Genomic DNA, 24,287 nt, shown 5'->3' with positions numbered 1-24,287 from the left:
AAAACAGACACTATCCGAGGTCCATCCATAATCTAATTTTCCAACAGAAATTATGAGATGGGCAGACACAATAAATCACCAAACAGCTACTAATGGATTTAAGAGTCAAGTAAATCATATTAACTGCTTACAGCCAGAAGGGCTGTATTACTAACAGCATTTTACAAGCAGCACAAAACAGCAGCACATGATGCCCTTCTCGTTCTCACATGAAGTGCAGACAATATTTCACTCGACTAATTGCACTGAGGTTAACCTATAAGATCTTTAGTGCGAACAGTAATAAAAAGATGGTGTTAAACAAGAACCAGACTGCCAAGATTAACACTTCAATTACCAACCTCCCTGGTACATTTACCCCCTCTTTCAGACTACAAAAAATCACTGTATAGCTAGGGATAAGTCTTTTTCTAATCTGAGCATGGTATAACCAAATGTTGTATAATATAGCAAAACAGATATTTGAGCATTGTATAGAGCGAAAATTAAATAGAGAATCAGGATTAAACTTCTAATTTGAATGTTTTATTATGCAATTTTAGTATACATTTCTTAAGCCCTGTTCAGATTTACTATGGTAAACTGCTGCGTTTTAAAAATAATGACGGAAGGGTAAACGCTGAACATTTCTGTATCATATAAGTGAAAACACACAGGACCTTTGTTGTGCATATTTGCCCCTCATTTACTGTATTTCACATATTACAAAAAAAAAACAAAAAAAAACAACGCAGTGCAGTGCTTTACCATGACATATAAGTGAACATAGTGTGAATAGATTATGATAAGAAAGATGAGAACATTGATGAGACAGGTTTTTGTTTGGCTGGCAGGTGAGGATAAAGAGCTCAAACGAAAGCTAAACTAGCCATGATCAAGTCATTAGTCATCGTGATAATTGAACCAGGGGGACATACATTAGGCTAGCAGACAAGGATCAAAAGTGTTGACATGGGTCCTTCCCACACACCCTCTAGCTCTCTTGGTCTCGGTCTCTACCCTCCACCCACCCCCTCTCTCCTTCTCTTCCCATCTCTTTCTCCCTCTCTCTCTCCCTCTCTCTCTCTCTCTCTCTCTCACTTTCTATATCTCAATCTCTCTCTCTCTCTCTCTCTCTCTCTCTATCTCTCTCTCACTGTTTTTTTGTTTTTCCTTTATTCTTTCTTTCTTTGTTATTGTCAAAATTATATGGTATTTGTGAGTACAATTCATATTTTGTTGTGTCAGCATGATTTTCCTTCGTTTAAAAGACAAGAAAGCCTTACCAACCGAAAAGTGGAATGCCAGAGCATGATTATAAAAATTTCTGACAATTATTTAGTTCAATTCAGTCATAAATTGTGACAATTACAACCCATGAGGGACATGAAAAGAAATACAATTTCTGATGTCCTTTCCCATCAAGAATTCCGCTCCTCTCTGTCACTTTCTCTCTCTGCTCGTCTATCTCCCACTCCCTCTCTATCTCGGTCTCCATCTTCTCACTTTTTTTAGTCACTTTACCATGGGAGTTATGATCAAGACATCTATTATCACACAGGGCATACAGATTTTAATTCTTTCTTCTTTCCATTTCTTCTCTATCTCTCCTTCAATTTCTCTTTTTCTCTCTCTATCTCTCTCTGTCTCCATCTTCCTATACCTTTTTGAGTCATTACGTTATGTGAGCTAGGAATAAGACTCCTATCCTCTCGATCTCCTTTCTCTCATTACAACACTTATCATCACAATGGGCATAACAAGATTGTTTTCTTTCTCTCACCCTCCCTCCCTCTCTGTCTCCATCTTTCTATATTTTGAAAACATTACATTACAGGGGAGCTTGGATTAAGACACCCATAATCACTATGGGCACAAGAAAAGTTCTCATCCCTCTCTCTCTCTCTCTCTCTCTCTCTCTCTCTCTCTCCCTCCTTTCCTCCCTCCCTTCCTCTCTCTCCCCCTCTCTACATTTATCTCTGTTCCTATTCTTCTCCGTCCCTCCCTTTTGAGTCATGACATCATGGGAGGTAGGATTAAGCCACCCATCATCACGATGGGCACAGTGAGAGTTCAAAGAGACATCATTATCAAAAAAACCTGCCAGGGATGAAGTTCCAGGGGACCGTTTCGTCTCACCTTATCATCCATCCATAACCATGACGATCATCAAAGAGAAGGAAAACATCACACTACTCAGGCATACGATAGCCCTCAGAGGTTGATGTCAAAAAAGGCTACTGTGAAAGTTACTTTTTGGCGCACACAAAAGCTTTTCCTATAAAAAAATTCTCTCATAAATGTTTTCACAGGGTCTACTTTAAGGCTTGGCAAGACCTTATTGGGAATTAAGTAATTTGTTGTACAAAAATTGCATTATAATTTAATAATGAAGACGCCAATTATAAGAGGCTGCAGATCCACTCATAAGGGAACTTAAGGTGGTTTTTCTCTATAAAGTACTCATCAGTAAATACTGGCCATTATATTTTTTGTTCGCAATTAAAATTGGGTACAGTATAAGAAAATTGTACTTATTGAAGGAGGTTTGCAACCTAAGGGCTGCTGACATGAATGCATTATACATATATCATATATGCTTACATACATTGACCATTTTGATTTTTCTTTAAGTGTAGCTAGCTTTTTCTTGAAAAGTAAGTTAAACACACTTTAGTTCTACACCCCTTGATTTCACTTCAGATGTGATTTCTAGAGCAAAATATCTTCTTTTCTCATGTAATTTTGTTGCAGTTCTTTGAACGCATTTCAGAATAACATCACTATCAGCATGCATGTGTTTACGGGCAGCCAACAAACTATAACATCAGGAGAAAGCTAGTGTTCGGTAAAATGAAGAAACACTACCCTCTTATGATGGCACACTAATCAATAATGTCTTGTTTTACTCATAGACGGCAAGTCTAGAAATTTTGGAGGATGTGTCTAAATGCTTGTCTTACATCACCATCCTTTTACTAAAGACACGTTTGACATGAACATGAGAGAACAATATTGGTAGAGTGTGAGAGAGAATGGAGAATGAATAGTGAGAGTGGAAATACAGAAAAGAGCTTTGCAGGAGAGAGAAGGGAGATACAGGAGATATTGTAGAAAGAGTAAGATAAAGGAAGAAGGGTTAAGGTAGGGATAGACAAGATAGAGAGGGAGAGACAGAATGAATACATACACTGGGAGAGAGATAGAGAAGGGAAGGGAGAGAGAGAAAGAAAGAGAGAGAGAGAGAGAGAGTATACAACAGATGGAGAGGGGACAGATAGAGATGGGGAAATTGTGAAATAGTTAAAGAGACAAAGATAAAGCAGGAAAAGGAGAAGAAGAAGAAGAAGAATAGAAAGAAGAAGGAGAAGAAGAAGAAGAAGAAGGAGAAGAAGAAAAAAAAAGAAGAAGAAGAAGAAGAAGAGAGAAAGAGAGAGTTCCCTTCCCCTTTCGAAAACAAAATGAACGTAGGTCTTTCTGATGTCTAGATCAAACTGGAATGGTGCTTGTCGGCATGATTCATATTACCAACCTAGGAGACGTACATATGTACTTGACAAAGCAAGAGGTTTTATGTTACACTTGACAGAAGTCTGTAAATTTGCATTATGCCTCCGTCTAAATGAGCACCCCTTCCTTCAAATTGAGAAATTTTCATCAAAGGCAGATTCCTTTTTTTAAACATCTTTAATTCTTATTTATTGCAAATGGGAATAGCTTCCTAAATTTTTTTGAAATGCCTTTTTCAACCTACTTATTTTAACCCATTAACACTTGGATTCTCTTATGCCCATAGGCTTAATACAGGGGCCACCTAGTCCCAGGAGGCAATGAGTTAATGTAAGCGTTCAAGATATAGATTTCAAGATTTTAAGATAATATTTAGTACCAGTGTGGTACCAGTATCAAGCATTGAAATTGAAACCGTGTGGTTCGTCCAAATTGAAACAGAGCCTGATCGAAAGCTAGGCGACCACAGTAACCATCGTCATCGAGACCAGACAATGTGTTATCATCATTATCTCACAAAAGTCGATGTAGTGCAATGCACTTATCATAAATAATACTCTCAGATTGCATTCACTCTCTATATAGTGAGAGTCTTGAGACTTTATGTTTGAGAATACACAAGGTACAGGTACAATGTCTTGAACCGAACGTCATCTAAACATACTAAATACCACAATTGAATCTGTTAGAATCAATCATAAAGAGTTTAATGATCCTTGAAAAATAAATACTTACATGCTAAAATTCAAACTTATTCAGATCACACAAAGGTAGAGAGGATACAGGAATTTTTAGGATGGAAAAGAAAACTGAAAGAGCAAATCACCTGTTCAGAGCCAAAAGGGCATTAACTCTGTGTTAAAGCCCCCATCATGGCTCCAAACATACGGTACGAGAACAAAGATTATGTGAAGATGGTAGAGAAGAACTTATGATTAACAGAGAGAAAAATGGATAGTATGGTGGCAGAGAAACAACAGTGAGAAAACATCTATACAAAAAGGCAGCCCGGGGGAAGGCAAATAGAGGAGATCGGGAGAAGGTGGATGGGGAATGCAAATGGAAAAGGAAAAAAATATTCAATCTCAGCTCCGAGAAGAAAAAGGAAGATAATTTCCTTACCTTTGGACTGCCATCTTGCTTGGGTTTATCCTTAGCGAGCGTCCCGAAGATGGTGGGCTGTGGAAAACAAAATGGAGACACTTTTAAAAACCTGAAACCGTATCCCAGAGCTAAACATGATTTCCCAGCGGGGTATTTTATACCTTAACCCATCGCTGACAAGAACTAGGTGGTCCATGTATTAAGCCTATGGAAATGAGAGAAATCAGGAGTCAGTGGGTTAAATGAATATACCGGTATTCCTCAGACGTATACCTAGAGGTGATAATTAGAGGCAGGTGAAACATAAAATGTTAGACAAATTATTAATGCTTCGATGCTACATTTCTTGATGAAGCAAATGCCTGAAAAGGAAAGATATAAATGGAAGATTTGTGGTTTCAATGATGAAATGTTCAAATCACACAAGTTATTGTAAATGGAGCATGAAAGTGTTTGTTTCATTCAGGTATTTATCAGTTAGACTGGGGTTCATGTTTAATCTAATAGTGTTACTGTTGAAAGTGTTGATTGGTCAAACATACATATACACGTCTCTATAAAAGAAAAGTGCTGTAACTTGAGGAACACATGAACATGATGATGGGAGGGGGGAGGATAGGTAAATGCAGAAAAAGAAGAGTCCTTTTTCAAATCAAACATTTTAAAATAGATAAAGCAACCATATCAGCAGAGGTAAGATATTAGAACATGTTATAAAGGTTAAACACACACAGATAAACAAAATAATGCAATAATCAGTCCTAAGTCAACATCTTAGGAAGATGACACAGATTTAAAAAAAAAAGTTAAACAAACAACAAAGCAAATATAAACAAATCTAGTAAACACATTGAAATGATTAAGCCAAAGAAAGAACAGGAATACATTTTCATTTTATAATATAACATAAATTCAATAATACAGAAAACTTTCTGTTCATGTGGGATCAGATATACAATCTTTTTTCTTTTTTTCCCCATTCAATTGGCAAACCTAATAACATGTATACTCAAAGAGCCCATCAATTTCAGTTGCCTCTAAGGTATGTTACCATTACAATAGATAGGGAACACGGGAAGGCAATCCACTGTGCTAAGAGCTATTTGATTAACGGTACTCCGAAAATCCAGGGCACTTTCAGCGATTACATTGTAAAATCTCTCTGATGCAGTCATCAGTGTGATGACATAATACTACTTGATCCTGGGTGTGCGCTATTAACTCTTGATTTAATGCATTATAAATGCTATTGCTGAAGTAAGCATAACATACACACATATACCTGTATATCCTTTCCTTCTTTTTCTCCATTTATATGTAAACATCATTCATGCCATCTACGAAAATGCTAACATGATCAGACACATCTTAAAGTTGCTCAAGCGTAGGTATATAGTCCCTCGTGAATTAGGCAACTTGGCGATCACTCCCGATCATTATAACACTGAGCCAATGGGTATTACGCTCCTAGCTGTGCGTACGTCCGTGTGCTCCCCTCTATATACCCACGCTTGAGCAACTTTAAGGAAACCTCTGATGCTGACATACAACACAAACTTAATCAATCTGAGAAAGCAACGTAACCAAAATGTTGTCTTATGTACATACAGAAGTACAGTGATCTTAAAGGCACACTGTCCTACTTATAGCTACTTGCTCCCTCTATATAAAAAACTTCCCCAATCGGTGCCTGTTGGTCCCCCATGATCCTCTTTTTCTTATGTTAAATAAGAGCTGAGTTAATGAGATAGCCACCTGTCACAGTGACCTCGCTGGCTCGCTGGGCGGTCTAATCCCTTCTTGCTGAAGTAGTAAAGCCTACCTTTAACTCTTTGGCCAACCAATGGAACAAATAGAGAAATACCACAGTTGATTCTTGTCATACATACATCATGTACTCCAAACAATGTGACAATCCAGGAGGTATTTCACAAAGCGTTTTTTTCAATGACAAATGACAAAAGTCAGTGACAAATCTGCTGATAACCAATCAGAAGCAAGGATTTCACTAACTTATAACAAAAACTGTCTTTTGTCACTGATGACAAGTTTTGTGGAACACCCCCCCTGGACTTCAATCCATGGCAAATAAAAAGTAAAAACAAAGTGGCACCACTAACCCTATTACATCAAACACCAACCCTTAACCAACTACCACTTACTGTAAGGGCCACTCCAAATCGGAAGAGGTCCTCCCGTATCAATGAGTGATGCAGGTGAAGCGCATTCTGCTTGGGCGCGAAGGATCCGTCCGACCCGATGTTGAAGGCCACAGAGCTACAGTGGCATACCTTGTCCCATATGAAGGTGGTGAGGCTATGCGGCGGCGGCGAGTTCCCATTTCCGTGCATGTTTCTCCTATATCAATACATGGTGGGTGTCCATGCAGAGGGTTCCAAAAAGGTGGAAAACTTCTGTATAGGTTGTTCTCTTGCATTAAGAGGTCCTTCCGTTGGGTGAATTCAACACAACACCACTGCTATTGATTTACACTGAATTATGATAGAGTTTGTAGAGACATTAGAGAGTACATAGGCATCTCTCAAAATTGATCTCCAATAAAATGGTGTTGAAGCGCCACTCATAGAATTAATAACATATTATAGCAAAATGCTTTTCTGGATGTGTAGAAGATGATATCCCAGTCAGAAGATGCAGGAACTACCTTATCAATATGCTTCATCATCATCTGTAGCATTCATCTGTAGCAGCATCTGCAGCAACACTAACACTAAGGATAACCCGAGGCTATGCGGCACCTACGCATCGGTTACAACAGGCATCAAAGATTTCAAGAATAAGGGCATTTTGAGTATTTTCTCACTTTATAATGCCATGGCAACCACCACTCTGAAGATTCAATCAGAATATTCCTGTTCTCTTCGTGAACGAATCTTTATCAAGTCATCAAGTAATTGTATTCCTACTACCGGTACTCTAAAGATCCAATCTGCTTTTGTCTGTTCTTTTAATGGATGATTCCTTATAAAGTCATCAAGTAGTACATTCCAATCTGATGCTCATTGGTAAAACTGGGAAATGAAGAAGACAAGCTTTACAAACACACTGAGTACAAATAGAGAATCCCTACATTTTGATCTCAACATCAGGCTTCCACCCACAGACGTTACTGTAGATGTCACAAACACACTTGAAGTTCTAATGATACTCCTTCTAAAAAGGCAAATTTTAAAGCTCAAATATTCTCCTGTCTCACTTAGAGCGCGTTTATCTAGGCTTGCCACTAGATATGTACATATCGTACCCCACTATCGAACCCCACTATCATACCCCACTATACGATCGTGATTTGCGGGATGTCGCGTTTATCTACTCTTCACGATTCAAAATAAAGGCCTTGTGTCTGCCCAGCTGTTTTGACCCGGGAAGCAGACAGTTTCTCGGAGGTCAAATTCACACACATGCTTGTACACAACACCTGTGTGGTCCTATTTGTATGTGACGTTCAAAACAGCTTTGCGTTTATCGACCTCTCAGAAACGTGATTCTGGCTGTATGTCACATACAAAACGCACCTTTTTGCGTCTTTTGATATGCCCATATCTAAAGACGTTTGAAAAAGGCTTTGCGTTTATCTACTTCTAAATTTGCCTGAAAGACGTTTGAGAAACCTGATTCTAGCCAAAAATTTCCTAGATAAACGCAACCTTAGAGAGGAATATTTAACAGCAGACATTGTTAGTTGTCCTTGAAATTGGATATAAGTAACACTATCCTCTACACACAACAAAGATGCCCCATCCCACTGAAAATGAGGACAAGCAATCTCATCGACACAATGGCCAGTAACACATCACAAATCCTAACAATGGACAAACTTGCACCACGTATCATATTTTAGAAAAGAGTTAAGCAAACAACCTACCGTAGTTAGACCGCAGCACCAAAAAAAGCCTTGAATATTATACATCTCTGTTTAGAGCCAGAAGGTTGTTAACACTGTGTTAAAAGATATGAGTTATATTGCCCTTCTGGTTCCAAACAGAAGATATATCCTGCACTATTCACCTACTAGAAAAAACAAATTCTTCCATGACAAAGAGACACCAGGAAAACAATATGAGCTGGAGAAGGGTTGGATTTTGCCTCTGATAAAGCACTGCTCAAAGGATATGAATAAATGGCATCAGGCATGATCGTGCATTAGGAAATCAATGGGCGACACTCTCGTAAACATCTCAAAGTGGGACATACATAAATTCGGTCAAATCGGCGTGAGCACATCCATTCCCAGTAAAAAGCAAAACACCTCCTTTCACAGACACGGCTGAGTTTGCAGAATGCAACTGCCCATCCATACACTAGAACAGGGCGACTTCAAGTGGGCAACAAGAGTAAAAGCACTGGTGCCTGTAAGTGCCCCCTTCTCAATAAGGCCATAAACGTTTAGAGCAGTGACAGTGCATTCAGAAGGCCAATGTAAAAGTAGGTAAGTGGTCTGCTACTAGAAACAACATGTGTTCAGAAGAATCCATGCCTATCACTGGCCGTCCATATAAAAGCTGTAGGTTTACCCATCCTTTTTTTAATTTGATATTCCCGATGATATGAGTGGATATTCCAAACTATGCTTTTCCAGAGCTAAATCTATGATATCGAGAAGTATGAATAATATGAGAATAGGTTATCTGCAAATCTCTCACAGAGCACACAACTGGAACAGTTTCCATCAACAAGATATCATATGCTATGATTGAGTATTCAAAAACATGCTTTTTCTTGAGCTTGAGGCGTAAAGATGCAAAACCTTTGAAAATGGGTCATCCCTAAATCCATTACTTCATGTATAATACAAAATAATCAATGGTTATTTGTCTAGAGACAAGTATGCAACGTACCCTAGCAATTGAAAAACAACAAGCTGTCTTGCATACAGTATATCTACGGAAGTAGGGGACATCCAGAATCACAGAGTAAATACAAATATTGTTTGTTACAGTACGAGTTGATGCACTTCTGGCTCCATATAGACAATATTTTGAAAGGAGTAGATAGCAAACAATTAACTGCCTGTTGTATTTATGGCACAGATATGCAACATGATGGCATAAACATTCCTGACTGATGATGAGCTTAATGAGCAATGCCAATTAAATTATGTGCTCTCGCATAACACATAAATCCCCTTGAGTTGAGTACTGGTATGTATGAAGGGGGTGGAATTCTTGCCATACATTAATATATCAGTAGTATTTGAAAATACCCTATTTGGTGATAAAATTGTGAGTGAACGTCTGACAACAACATTATTAATTATGTATTCTTTTTGATACAGTAATTAATTTGATTATTAGTGCTAGAAGTATTCTTTAAATTTAATCCATCTTGTATTGCAGAGAGTAACAACCAAAGGTCTCCTGCCCCTCAGCAATTGAGGCCATCGCTCCAGTCAATAAAAAAATACAATCCACCCCTTTTCAGGGTTCGAAAAAGATAGGGTAGATCTATAAATAAAGATTCTCGAAGCATGATGCGATTGAGGTGGGACAAACACACACATCTAGCTAGCTTGCCTACCAATTGATGTGCACCATCACATTACGTGTCACACATCTAATAAATCTCTGGCAGATGAAGTAGGAAGGGTAGGAGGCAAGCATGAATGCCCATTGAGATGCGCTTGCTTGCGCAGGAGAAAACATCTCCAAATCAGAATATACCTCTATCTCTATTCATCGTCCTGTCCCTCCTTCCTCTTCCATTCTCTCTCTCTCTCTCTCTATCTCTCTCTCTCTCTACCTTTCTCTCTCACTCTGTTTCTATCTCTCTTTCTCTATATATATTTATATATCTATCTATTTCTATCTCTCTCTCTCACTCTCTCTCTCTCTATTTCTATCTCTCTCTCTATCTTTATCTCTCTCTATTTCTATCTCTCCCCCCATCTCTCTCTCTCTCTCTCTCTCTCTCTCCCCCTCTCTCTCCCCCCTCTCTCTCTCTTTCTCTCATTCTACCCCTCTTTTGAATCTGAAACTGCACATGAATTCTATATCTCATTTTCCCTTATCATATTAAAAGCTTGATGATTTCAAATACAAATGGTTAACATCTAGCAGTCAAGATCTAATCAAGATCCGTTCAAGATCTAATCCACCATGACAGAAAACCATCAGGTGTTTTTTTGTCAAGTCCTTTTTGCACCTCTAACAAGAATACCAACCACCCATTCCAAAATCAGACAGCATACCTGCACCCTACAATACAAGATGAGAATACAGTAATCCATGTTGCAGAAATCACAATATATCACGTCCAAAGGGAATCCATCAGTATGCTTCCACTGTATACACCACATGACAATCAAAAGCAACACAATATACCTCCAAAAGAAAGTTGCCCGATCCGACTGTTGATGCACGAACAATTAACAGCATCCAAGGCACAGCTACCTAGCTATGCACTGAGCTACACATGCATTCATCTACCACCACCATCTTACAATCAAGGCATCCACGATTCTTTAAACGAGAGAACGAGAAAGCAAACACTCCATTGTGCCGCTCTTCTCAATTTTCACTTTGCTTCCCGGTCAACCAAAGCTTCCCTGCGAACAGAGAAAGAGGGAGGGAGAAAAAAATCCTTGAAAGTTTGTATACAACCACTGCACGGCCGTCCAATGCAGGCAGGCATCCACGAGATGCTCACTCGCTCACTGCTCCGGGATACAAAGTGATGTTCCTTTGCTCATTCTCAACGATGACAACAAATCTCAAAACCAGGATGGCATGCATGTGGGGGATTCGGCAATGCTCGATTGCTTTTCTGGTGACCGCGCCGCGGATCCACTCTAATCTTAATCAAACCCCTCTAAAATACACCATTCGTGCATTCCTATGCTTTTTTATTTTCTCACGCTCCAGGGCCGGCTGCAGTGCTAGAACGGGAATGAAGCGTAAAAGGGGTAATAGTGCAATATCCCACATATTGGATTATTTTTGCAAGTGAGCTCCCATGCAGCCCGGGCTAATATATGATGGGATTGTGGAAGTGCATGCCAATTGCCAATGTAAAACGAGTGAAGCATGCATTATTAAAGCATATCTGACAGGCGATATTTGTAACATGCTCTCGCTATTACTGCGAATCAAGTAGGCATAATTAATTGTGTCCTATAAAAAGATATCAAATTACATTGGCAAAATATCACTTACATGAAGTAATATATTTTTATGTTTAGTACTATTTATTGATTTCAAATGGCAAGTAAAATCAGCTTTCTAATTTACATGCAGGGAAAAATGATATTTAGATATTTTTTGTAATCTGTTATTGATTCTTTAAAAAAACAGTTGTCCCAATTGCCATTGAGCATTTGCAATTAATTGGGCCTTTATACTACTTTCCCATGTTTCAACTGACATGATTGCCATATCGAGTGAAGGCAATGTTGGTTGTTTTGTTCATTGTCACTTTTTGTTCTTAAGACTTAATTGTTTGAGCAACACCAACTTGATACAGTACAAATATGTCTTTATGTACAGTGCTAGAACAAATAGTAAATTTATGAGTGTATGCATATCAAGTTCTATTTTGGCAGACCAGAAATGGAGGTGCATAACCACAACAGTCAAAAATGAAATATATGAACATCATTGCTGTTTGTATAATTCACGTTTCCTTTTTCATTAATTTCCCCTCATCATGACTAAAAAATAAGTTCAGTTCATCCATGATGTGTGCTTGAAAAATAATTATTATAACAGGTTTATTTTATAGGCAGACACAAATTTTATGTATTCAAATGTAGCTTACTATAGGACACTTTATAAGATGATGTGTGTATACTGTATAATATACACTCCAGATGGATTTTAACTTTCACCAAAAATATGATTTGTGTGAACTAATAAAGCTTTTTCTAACTAATATAGTAAAATCATGAAAAAATATGTTGCCTTCTGATATCCTAGGGTACTTTCTGAAGACCTGTCAAATAAAAATTATAAGAATCATATGGATGCATTTTGAATTGGAATGGCAGATTGGGACCAGTGCCTACCACATGATCCAACTGCAATCCAAATTTTGGGGGATTTGAAATATCATTTTACCTGAACATTCAAACATAAAATCTTAAAAACCTACTTTATTCAGTAAAATATACAAAATTTAAAAATTTTCAAAACATATTAAAGGAGATATTGTCTGTTGACAGCCCAAACTGCAATAACTCTTCTTTAAAGAATGCAAGCTAATTAATGTCCTTTCTTGCTCTCACTGTTTGATATATTTCATATTGATGAACCTCAACATTAAAGCTAAAATGTCAAATCCCAAAGGAGAATACAACCTTTAAAGGGGAAACATATTTTTCTGGCCATAGAGATATAATGTTTGCTTTGTTACTGATCTCCTGGCTTTCAAGGATAATTGAAGGAAATTAATCATTGATTTAGTTGTACACCATGCTGATGCATGAGAAAAAATATATTATCATAATGACCAATGCTAGAAGCCTAAAATAAATGAGCTTCAGTGTTTTGCATTAAATAATTTACCAAAGAGAATTTTAAATGTAGATAAAAGGTCATATCGGGTAAATATTTTCTGAGAACATTACCACATACTACATTATTTGACATTCCTTTCCATGAAGTCATATCATATTAAAGAGGATTAATATTCCTATCTGAACGTGGGGGGGGGGGGCAATATATACCCTGTGGAACCTAAAAATCAACTTACATATAGCCCAGTTTTCACAAATCCTATAAAGAAAGACATCAAGCATGAAACTATTGTCACATAATACATTATTTTGCATTCCTTTCCATCAATTCATACCACATCAGAGATGATTAATATTTCTATCTGAACTGGGTCAAAGAAAGGGAAGGGGTTGCATATATATATTCCCTGTAGAACCTCAAAATCAACTTACATAGCCCAGTTTTGACAAATCCCAAGAAAGTCATAAGCATGAATAACAACCACTTAGAGTGGTCCACCATAGTCAGTGCCTTATTATTTCTTCTATGAAATTTGATGCCTGATTCAATTTCAGTTTTGAGGGAACATGTTTTTATGATCCACAATGCAGCCTCATAAATAATGCATTTTTGGGACAAACACTGACTAATAACTACCAATGGTAGTCTACATTTTAGAAGCCATTTTCATTTCCGTACTTTTGTTTCACTTAAAAATGATTCCCCAACAATCTATACTGGATTGATTTCCTTGTATGCAGGCCCATTCCTCCTATCGTTATTATGTGCAGTATAATGGCTACCCCATATCCTCTGAATTTAATAAGCTATGATTAGCACAAATAAACTGTTCATATATCTCTTATTTTTCCTTCAAACAACATTACATTACATCAAACATTAGAATATCTATCACCAAAAAGATCAGCCATAATATATATTGCATTTCGTTTGAAAAATCAGCGCAAGAATAGTATCACATCAAAGCTAAGTAAGCATAAAATCAAGGATGACAAGTTGTCCTACTAATTCCTTGATAATCAGTGATGGTTCAAGATTTTCAAGCTAGGTTCATGCATCCTCCACTTTTCTTCCAAACGATTCGTCTATGGTAAAGATGACATAAAAGGCAGTTCCAAAGTCTTCCAAATGCCACATGAGTTTAGTACCACCACACACTTTTGTTTATACAGGGCATCCAATGAGAACACAAAAACATGATCAAATCTAGATAAAACAAAACATGCAGCCTTTCTATGAAGTCAACTTTTCCAGCAAATTAATCATTGCCAATCAGAAAATATCCAAGATTTCAAAGCCCCTATTGAAACAAACATCATCTTTACTCCTGCACTATTCCAATTTGTTTATAAGATATCACTGTTCGTTGTGCTTTACTTTTTAAGAATATGCTACATCAGGCTTTCTTTGGTCAGCTGATCGAAGGGTCAGGAAGAGACATACTGTTTGGGCTGGACACTCCCAATACCTTAAAAGGACAGATAACCTATTCACGAACCTGATCGATGAGCCCCAAAATAGAATCCTCATCAAAATTATTATCACAATCATTAGCACATCAGCATCCTCCTTATTATCATTATCCTCATTCCTCATTACCCTTATCCTCATCATCATGATCATCATCATCATCATCATCATCATCATCATCATCATCACCTTCATCATAGTCATCATCATCATCATCATCATTGCACCATCATCATCATCACCATCTGTCATCATCACCATCATCAGCATCACCATCAGCATCACCATCATCACCATCATCATAGTCATCATCATCATCATCAACATCATCATCATCATCATCACCATCATCATCACCATCATCATCATCATCACCATCATCATAGTCATCATCATCATCATCAACATCATCATCATCATCACCATCATCATAGTCATCATCATCATCATCAACATCATCATCATCATCATCATCACCATCATCATAGTCATCATCATCATCATCATCATCATCACCATCATCATAGTCATCATCATCATCATCATCATTGCACCATCATCATCATCATCACCATTATCATCACCATCAGCATCGTCATCATCATCATCATCATCATCATCATCATCATCATCATCATCGTCGTCGCCACCATCACCATCATCATCATCTTCATCATCATCTTCATTATCATTTTCATTGTCATTATTACCATAATCATCATCAGCCTTATCTTTATCATCATCAGTGCAGTACTTTCAAAGAACATGTTCTAGGATTCTTCCAGTTCCAGCCCCTACCCACCTCCCCCCCCCCCCCCCCCCCCACCCCTCTCCAAATTATATGTCAACTAGCTTATGTGTCAATGCTAACAGGTAAGATGACGAGGCACTTAAGATTATGAAGATTATACTTCACACATCAGGTTCTATTCTTATCTGACAAAACAGATGACTCATATATATATATATATATATATATATATATTAAAAAAAAAATATCTAGTTTGACCCTGACCACCGAAATACAAGGTGTAGCATTCTATTTCTAGCAGATAAAAAAATGTAAGAGTTCACTTTTGAAAACTGAATTAACTATGAACAAATCATTCCCAAAGAACAGTTCCACAAGCTTCCTTTCCCAGTAAAAATGCAGCATATTTCCAATATTTCCTTTGACAACTGTTTTGCTCAGTAAACACAAAGAGCAAGGTTTCATCTGTCAATCACAAAACACAGGCCTGTCCACCAAAGGTATAAATACCAAGACCAGAGTATATCACGTTCATACCAAATTACCAATAATATCATCAGTCTTGAGAGCATGTATGTAATCCATGTGAAGGCTTCCAGCACAAAACCAAAACATTAACAAGTTAATATTTGTACAACTCCAAATACACCCAAAGGATAACGCACATGATTTAATCCAAAACAATGATGATCTAACATCTCAAAAGTACAAACACTTCGGTCCGAAATCAACGTTGTCTACTTGAACATGACCGAATCCACCTAGTACACTCATGGTATCAATATATCGATACACTTACAGATATTCTACGACAAGACCAATAGGGACAGAAATAGCAAGGTAAACAGACACTGGATTTCCGATACGAGGGAAGCATTTCCTTTGGTTTGATTGTCTTCCTGTACTGCGACCCATAATCGTTTTGTCAGTTTTGTTCCTTCTTATGAATGGAACATCCTTCATGTCAAGTTACATGTGACCTCATGACCCCTACTATGTACTGCTTGATCTTGTAACAGTAAAAGTACATTGGGGTAGCTCTTAACTGAGATTCATATTTTACTAATTTTAATTGCTAAAATCCATGATCTTTTTGTCAGTTTTGTTCGTCATTTAAGTCAAATTGGATGAATTACCTACAACCAAATAATGACCCCATCATCTTGTAAATAGTGAAAGTACATTCAGGTTACTTATAACTGAATGTGATGAGTTACAAATTTAAAATCGTTCAGTATAAGGAATTTCTAATCATTTCAATTTTGTTTTGATCCGCACGAATCCTCATGGTTGAAGGAAACAAACTGCACCAAAGAAGAAGAAGAATAGACAATACTTTTTTGATATATTACTATCATAGTCTAGAATAAACGTTTACTGTTTCAGCATCAAATTGTGAAATGGCATATATCGTTTCAGAATACTAGAAGTTCTCATTACATCAGAGTTAGATACCCTTCAGACTCTCATCCGTTGGAATGATTTATCGTTTCAGAAGTTGATGTTGAAACATAAAATCTTTACATGTTATGAAATCTATGAAAGACAATTTACAAGGAAATCAAAACAAGGAAGTCAATGATTGTTTGAACATAATTTCCAGCATATCTTAATCCGTTGACTACAGAGTTCTCTTATTCCCACAGGCTCAATACAGGAAACACTCGGTTCCAGTAAGCAAAGGGTTGATGAATTTCTTTACACAAGTTGAGCCTTGAAGCCATCTATTTGGAAGCATACACTTACAGAAGATGCCTTCCTTGTATGGTTGCTAGGCAACAGTAAACATCTTCCTGACTTTCACATGGAAACTCATCACTCAGAAATGTCCCGATCATTAATACCAACATGAATATCACTTAATACAAATGAAGAGGGCTGTGTGTCTGAAAGACATACCCTTCCTTTGAGGCATCTATTTGGAAGTATACAATTACAGAAGGCACCTTCCTTCCACTATTGCTAGGCAACAGTCAACATCTCCCTGACTTTCTTAAAGAAAGCTCATTACTCAGGAATGCTTCTGCCATTAACATCGGGGTAAGTATCAATTAACACAAATGAAGGGGGGTAAGCCGGAGAGCATGCATGAGGGGTCCGGGACAAGATTCTCAGGATTGAAATCTCAATTGACGATTGATCACGAGGGTGACAGCTCATAAGCCATCCAAATTCCTAGGATGCCTGTAAGCGAAGCAATGCCAGGACGTCATCATATCGCAGAGCATTCGAATGTGCATGTCATGCACGTACTGGACCTTGAATGATTTCACGTGGAAATTACATTAGCAAACATTCGCCATGGGATGATTTGGGAAAATTGAATGAATTCTGCACTCTTTTCAGAGAAGTAAATATGTCAGTAGATCGCTCTCTCCCCTCTACTGTATCTACTTAATGAAAGTTTTAGATAAAAATGCATTTTCCACTTTTCATTTACTTCTTTCTCATTATATTGATATATTTTCATCCTATTCTTCTTCATTATTATCAATTTTGCTTTTCCAACCCTAAATCTCATTTTCTAAATTTTAAATGATTAAAACTACTCTTAGTTTACGTAGAAATGGGTGATCCTGAATTCCAATTATTAGCAGTAGCTTTTATTTACAATTCCTTAATCTGGATGAGAATATCACAAGAAAATGTGGTTTCATGTTTCTATCATGATAATTGCAAACATGAGGCCTACATGTTAGTAACGATCGATATAGGAGGAAAGATACATGTACATGTTTATCCACAGGCACACATTTGTTTGACACTACTTTGCAGTTCTGGGGTTGAAGTTCAAAAGATTTTAGGATATTGGATGGTGTTGTATTTCACATATCTCAGCGGGCCTGTAATGCCTCCACTATCAATGTTGTGTGATATGTTCAGTGTAATCACAATGGCAGTAGACTGAAAGATAATGTATGTTACAATGAAGGGCAACTAGATTTAGTTTACTTTGAATTAATAACATCCCAATATTAGTTTGACTACAGCTGTATCAAGAGTAATTATATAATTTTCTTTTCAATATCATAATATTCAATAATAAAATTAATATCCTTGAGTGATATGGTTTAAAAAAAAAAAAATGAATATTGGAATATTTAAAGAACAGATTAAACAGACAACAGCATGATTTCTACACTATGATAGTATTCTCCAAAACCACTGAAGCAAACATAAGACATGCCTATAAATTTCCTTCAATATCAGATTTACAAAATGAAGATGGCTCTTCCCTTCCTCGCCAGATACGGCAACATTCATAAATTCATCCATTAAACATTCACTTTTCGTTTCCATTAGCTAGCCATGCAATCTCTAGATGGTTTCCTTTGAGGATAATGTGTTGCATTGCTCCTGGAGTCTAACAGCCCCATTCACACAACGGTGATTCCGTGCTGTGTCTAATCCGTTACATGAAATATATACATTTACCCAATTTTTTATTTGAAAATTGAAATGTCTTAATAACACCATTAAAAAGTGCTTCTTTTTAGTATCACTAGCATCATTAAATGTGCTTTGTACATTGAGCTACTCATGTGTTGGATATATGTGTGCTATATAGATATCCATCATCATCATCATTATCATAATATTATAATACTATCATTATTAATCTCATTATTATCATTATTATTATTATTATTATTATGATAATTATCATCATCATCATCATCATCATCATCATCATCATCATCATCATCAACAACATCCGAATCAGTAGTAGACGTAGAAGTAGTAGTAGAGGTAGTAGCAGTAGTAGCAGCAGTAGTAGTAGTAGTAGTAGTAGTAGTAGTAGTAGTAGTAGTAGTAGTAGTAGAAGTAGAAGTATAATTATCATCATCATCATCATCATCATCATCATTCTCATTAAATGTATCCCATTTTTGTATGAAACTTTGTACAGCATTAATTGCTTGTCTGAACGGAATGTAAATGTATCTCTCCTGTAAATATTTATCCTGCTCCCTTAGGCAGCCTCTGAATGCCTCATATATCATATTTTTTTCTTGGGATTGCGACAACAATCATTTTCCCCCATGATGACATCCGTAGCTTCCTGCCATCAGCATGACAATCTCTCTTCCCTTTCTAATTACTTTCCTCTTTTCCCAAAGAGATACTTCCAGGGTAGTATTCAGCAGTTTCAAGTTCCCTCTTGTTTTTGTAAGTGCCCTGGTTAGAAAAGGTTTTTACTGTCATTTGTCATAGATAACTGGTATCTTTTACTGGTAAGCCTTTTTTATGCATCTACATCCCTAATCCGATTATTCATTGGTTCCAAATCGCTACTGCTAGTTTCTATAAAAGGTACTAATATAGGCAATAGAAATTTAATACAAATCAGAAAATATGTGATTTGTAATTATACAACTGAGTTTCAAGTTTCCTGGGGTTTTTGTAGGTGCCTTGGTTTAAAAGGTTTTTACTGTCATTTGACAAAAAGATATTTACTTTGATTTCAGTATCTTTTTCTGCATCTACATTTCCAATCCGGTTATTCCTCGGATCCAAATCGATACTGCTAGTTTCCAAAGGTACTTAAATAGGCAATAGACTTTCAATACAAATCAGAAAATATGTCATTTGTCATAAAACAACAATAACCGCAACAATGCTCCTGAGCTTTTTTCTTAGACTTATAAGGAACAGCATCTTGTGTCCCTTGGAGAAGGCACTGCATTTATTATTACAGTAATGCCTAGATCAGATATGAGGCAGCATATAACCTCAGCAGTTTTCTTTATGATGACATAAAGTGTTATACCCTTCACATTAATGTATCTCATAACACAGAGCTCTGTGAATAATATGAGCAAGACCTTAGTTGCGCGCAGTTGTCGTTAATTTACACATCACAAAAAAACGTCATATCTGAACACGCAAGCCCTTAGAAAGCTGAATTTGGGAAGAGCCATAAGGGAACTAGGTCACTGTACACATAAGCCTTCTGGCACTAACTTTGAAGTAGAACGTTAAGTAGAACGTTAGCCATATACTGCCCTCTGCACTTTCTCCAACCTAAGCCAGAGGCCAATCAAAGCATGACATTATATGGTTGGTGTATATTCTTGTCCTTTGGAAAACAAGAACTTCCTCCGAAGCCTAATTATCCCATCCTTGCTCCCCTTTTTAATTACCAGCTGGATTGATCTGAAGCTAAGCCTTGTATCATTGGAGAAAATTAGAGTTAGAATATAAGGAGCTTGACTTAGACCCCGTTCTCACTCACTTTGAAAGTGGTCTTAGTTAGACCGCTCCAGACCGCTCCAGAGGAACGGGTCTTGAGGAACGGTTTGCGAGCGTTCACACTCCGAGCAGTTTTTATGGCTCAAACCGCTCCACGAGTCAAAGTGGTCTTGTTGCTATGGCAGCTTAGGTAGGCGGGTCAATTTTTTCGCGCGCGGAATCGAAACCCTGTCCCGTTCGCGACGCGTCCCGTATACATTATGTGTAGTGCCTGCCCGATCGCTCATCGCGCGGAACGTCACTTCCGTTCAAAGTACGCTTTCCGTTCACATTGCACGTTAGAGCGCTCTGGAGCGCTCTTAATAAGACCCGCTCCTCAAGACCACCTCAGAAGGTGGACTTCTGGAGCGGTCCAGAAGTCCGCTTCCTGGACCACTTTGAGCGTTCTCACTCACCTAAGAACCGCTCCTGAGGAGCGGGTCTTAGTTAGAGCGCTCCAGAGCGCTCCAACGAAGTGAGTGAGAACGGGGTCTTAAAGGCACACTGTACTACTTGTAGCTACTTGTTCCCTCTATATAGCAAACAATGCCTAATTGGTGACCATCAGTCCCCCATGATCCCCTTTTTCTTATTTTAATTGAGAGCTGATTTGATGAGATAACCAACTACCAAGTAACCTTGCAGGGAGGTCTAATCCCTCCTGGCTACACTAGTACAGACAGGCTTTAAGACATGTATGTATAACACTGATATCCTCCTTGTTCATCTTACCATTTTTAGTTAATTAATTTATTACAACTTGTCCTTTTGAACATATATATTCCTATCTTAATTAGTTGGTCTCTTACTAAACCTTTTACTGGAGAAAGTATCTATTGAAAGTATTAGGAGACTTGGTATAATATGTACAATATCACATATATTCCCCTTGAAAATCTTTCTAAAGAGCACAATTAACAATAATGTTCTTTAAAAAACATATACATACATTCCTATCTTAGTTAGATATTGCTTTATTTTTTTCTGAAAATTTTTCTGTCTAAGCCTATCATTTGAGAAAATGGTAGTGATAATATATCAAGAGACTTGACATATTATATTACACATCACACATATTCTCCTTAAAGAATCTTGCGAATGTGGTCCTATCTTACTTTCCTGGATTTTCTTGTTCTGCTCCTTTTCTTCTTTCTCGTTGAGAACAGAAGGATTAAAGCCTAGGTGAAGTTTATCAATATGAGATACAGAAACAACATTCAACTATCTAGAAACTCGGTCATTAGGCCTACTTAATGGATTGCTAATTGATAAGCAGGAGAAAACAGGTTATCTGACTTCTCATCCACTGTCAATATGCAATTAGCATCCATACATGTTGCACATTCGACACATGTCTAAAGTATTAGATCTCTTGATCGATAACTCAGTTTAGGATCTCTTCCATGTTACAGCACAGAGAAAAGATTTACACGTACATGAGGTTCCTGTGACAAATTGAAAGTGAAATGAAACGATTGGAAATTAAGATGATCAAGATATGTTCTCCTACATGCCTACTGTACCTGGATTTAGTCTGTGAATCAAGACTTTCCAAAGGAGACAAGCTTACAAGAAATCTTAAAAAAGGGAATCCAACAATCATTACACACTTATGAAATACATAAAACAGAAAGTTGGAGAGAAAGGAAATATTGTCTGCTTCATCTGAGGAGTAAAAAAAAATTATCAGATGTACCTGTAATATCATTGGAATTGAAAGTAATGAAAACATTCTAAACACAGTGTTAACATATCATATTGTATGTTTTCAGAGATTAAATCATACATGTATCTAAAAAAGGAAGTTATTTGACAAGTAGAACATGAAAATGCTTTACAAGATGAGATTATAAGATTAAGGAAACAATTTTAACACAAATGAAAATAAAACTTACCTTGAAATTTAGCATTTATCAACACATTCACAACTCATACAAGAACGGTACTATAAATGTGCATTAAATAACAGTCACACCATGACACCCAATTCATTCATGATCATACACAAACATAAACAACAACAAACGGACAGACAGAAAGACAGACATGATGAGATGTAAAATATAATGATAATTTCAAACCTGAAGGATGATAATATAATTTTAAAAGAAACTAAAAATTCATTTAACATCAAATGTATTTCTTTGGGAATGTGTATTCATATACCATTATCCCTCTGGATGCAGATCACTGATCTAGAACTTACCTGGCATTCTGTTGGTTTATCAGGCTCCATCATCTCAATACCAGAGTCTGATCTGCTTACCACCTCCTCATCTACCGCCTCCCTATCATCATCCTCACCACCAGTTACCCCAAACAGCTTTCTCCGACTCCTTGCTCCAGTCCGGAAGTTTCTATTAACATCCAATAAATCCTCACAGCTTCCGTTCTCTTCATCGAATTTGGTCTGGATCCAATCTCCATCGATGCTCTGCTCTTCAACTGATGTTATTACATTAATGTTTGCGCTACTACCATCCCCATAGCAACCACTACCACCACCTCGAGCGGATGCTGCACCACTGATGATTTCCTCACCATCACACCTTTCAAAAATCGTTCCAATATCTCTATCCTCAAAGTATCCACTCTCTGTTCCTTCTCCCGTTCCTCTTCCTCCTTTGTTTCCTATTATTCCGGAGTCTTTACCAAGCTTTGTTGTTAACCCACTTCCTTTCCTTTCACCTTCCATTCCTGCATCCCCTTTCTTTCCACCTTCAGTTTTATCAGACACAAAGGCAAGTTTGATCCATTTGTGAAGAGTTGGTGTTGCCATGGTAACGGCCACCTTAGAGGAGTTGAAGAGAAACACTGCGCACGTCGAAAGGAGGACCCAGAGTATGTACAACAGGAAGATGAGGGCTTCCCCTATCCCTTCCACCAGGGTAAAAGTCACCGTTGATGATGAGGAGGAGGAGGGGGATGGGGAGCCTGTGGCTTTGGATGGGGAAGGCGGAGGAGTCACCATGACGACTGATGAAGGTTCCACCACCTCCACCACACCACTAAGTTGGGGAGAGAAGTGTGAGATGCAGGGGAGCACAAGGTCTGGACTCGTCATCAGCTGCTGATGAGGTACCGGTATCAAGGGTAAACAAGTTCGGGGTTGGATCGCATCAGTTTTGGTGGATGGGAGGTAATAGAAATGTTTGTTCTGCCTTTGAGAGAGACCAATGCATTCCTTCCGGTCTGTAGCACAAAACAAATTAAGAGATATGAAGGTATACTGTCTACAATGGGAATATCAGATATTACAGGTACAGAAGTAAATAGTGCTCTGGTATTAATTGTTCTGTTGTCAACATCCCATGCTTAACCAAATTGATTACTTCAGTCCTAGACCTCAAACTGTATCTAATCCTGACTCTAAACCAAAACCTAACCTGAAACCTGCCTGCAACAAATTACCTGAACCCTAAACATATTATGATGAAATAAAGCTCGGAATAACTATCGCTGAAGCCAATCTCACATCATCAGACAGTACATCACTATCTCTCGAAATTTAGATCTAAGTGTACTTTAGCAAACGAATGTTAATATTCACAGCTAGTAATTATTAAATCATGAGATGTTAAAGTACTCATCTACATAAAGAAGAACAGATATTACAGTGAACTATCACTATTCCTTTTGAATCTTTCATATGAGTCTATTTCTGTTCCCAAATCACTAGTCCACAGCTACTATTGGTTCGAATGTGATTATATGAGACAATCAATCATGCACTTCACTTTATACATGTAGCTTCCTTTTTAATTGATAAG

The 24,287-nt window shown here is 37.5% G+C and overlaps 1 protein-coding gene across 1 annotated transcript; it reads right to left on the bottom strand.

The window, feature by feature from the left end:
* Positions 1 to 4,359: 4,359 nt before the first annotated feature.
* Positions 4,360 to 24,025, bottom strand: LOC115921591. The gene is made up of 2 exons (XM_030979188.1): positions 22,724 to 24,025; positions 4,360 to 4,668 (listed from the first exon to the last, which is right to left on the bottom strand). The coding sequence occupies exons 1-2, from the start codon at positions 23,579 to 23,581 to the stop codon at positions 4,360 to 4,362; spliced, it is 1,167 nt and encodes a 388-aa protein (XP_030835048.1). The 5' UTR covers positions 23,582 to 24,025.
* Between the last annotated feature and the right edge of the window lie 262 nt (positions 24,026 to 24,287).

The sequence above is a fragment of the Strongylocentrotus purpuratus genome, unplaced genomic scaffold (assembly GCF_000002235.5).
Source record: "Strongylocentrotus purpuratus isolate Spur 01 unplaced genomic scaffold, Spur_5.0 spur5_scaffold_10, whole genome shotgun sequence".
In the NCBI taxonomy this organism is placed as follows: Eukaryota; Metazoa; Echinodermata; class Echinoidea; order Camarodonta; family Strongylocentrotidae; genus Strongylocentrotus; species Strongylocentrotus purpuratus.
Note: the sequence above shows the minus strand (reverse complement) of the source record. Positions and strands in the feature narration are given on the sequence as shown.

Coding starts and splice junctions, on each gene's coding strand:
- LOC115921591 (XM_030979188.1), bottom strand. CDS start 23,581: ATGACGAGTCCAGACCTTGTGCTCCCCTGCATCTCACACTTCTCTCCC. Junction 4,669..22,723: donor ATAAACCAACAGAATGCCAG/GTAAGTTCTAGA, acceptor TGTTTTCCACAG/CCCACCATCTTCGGGACGCT.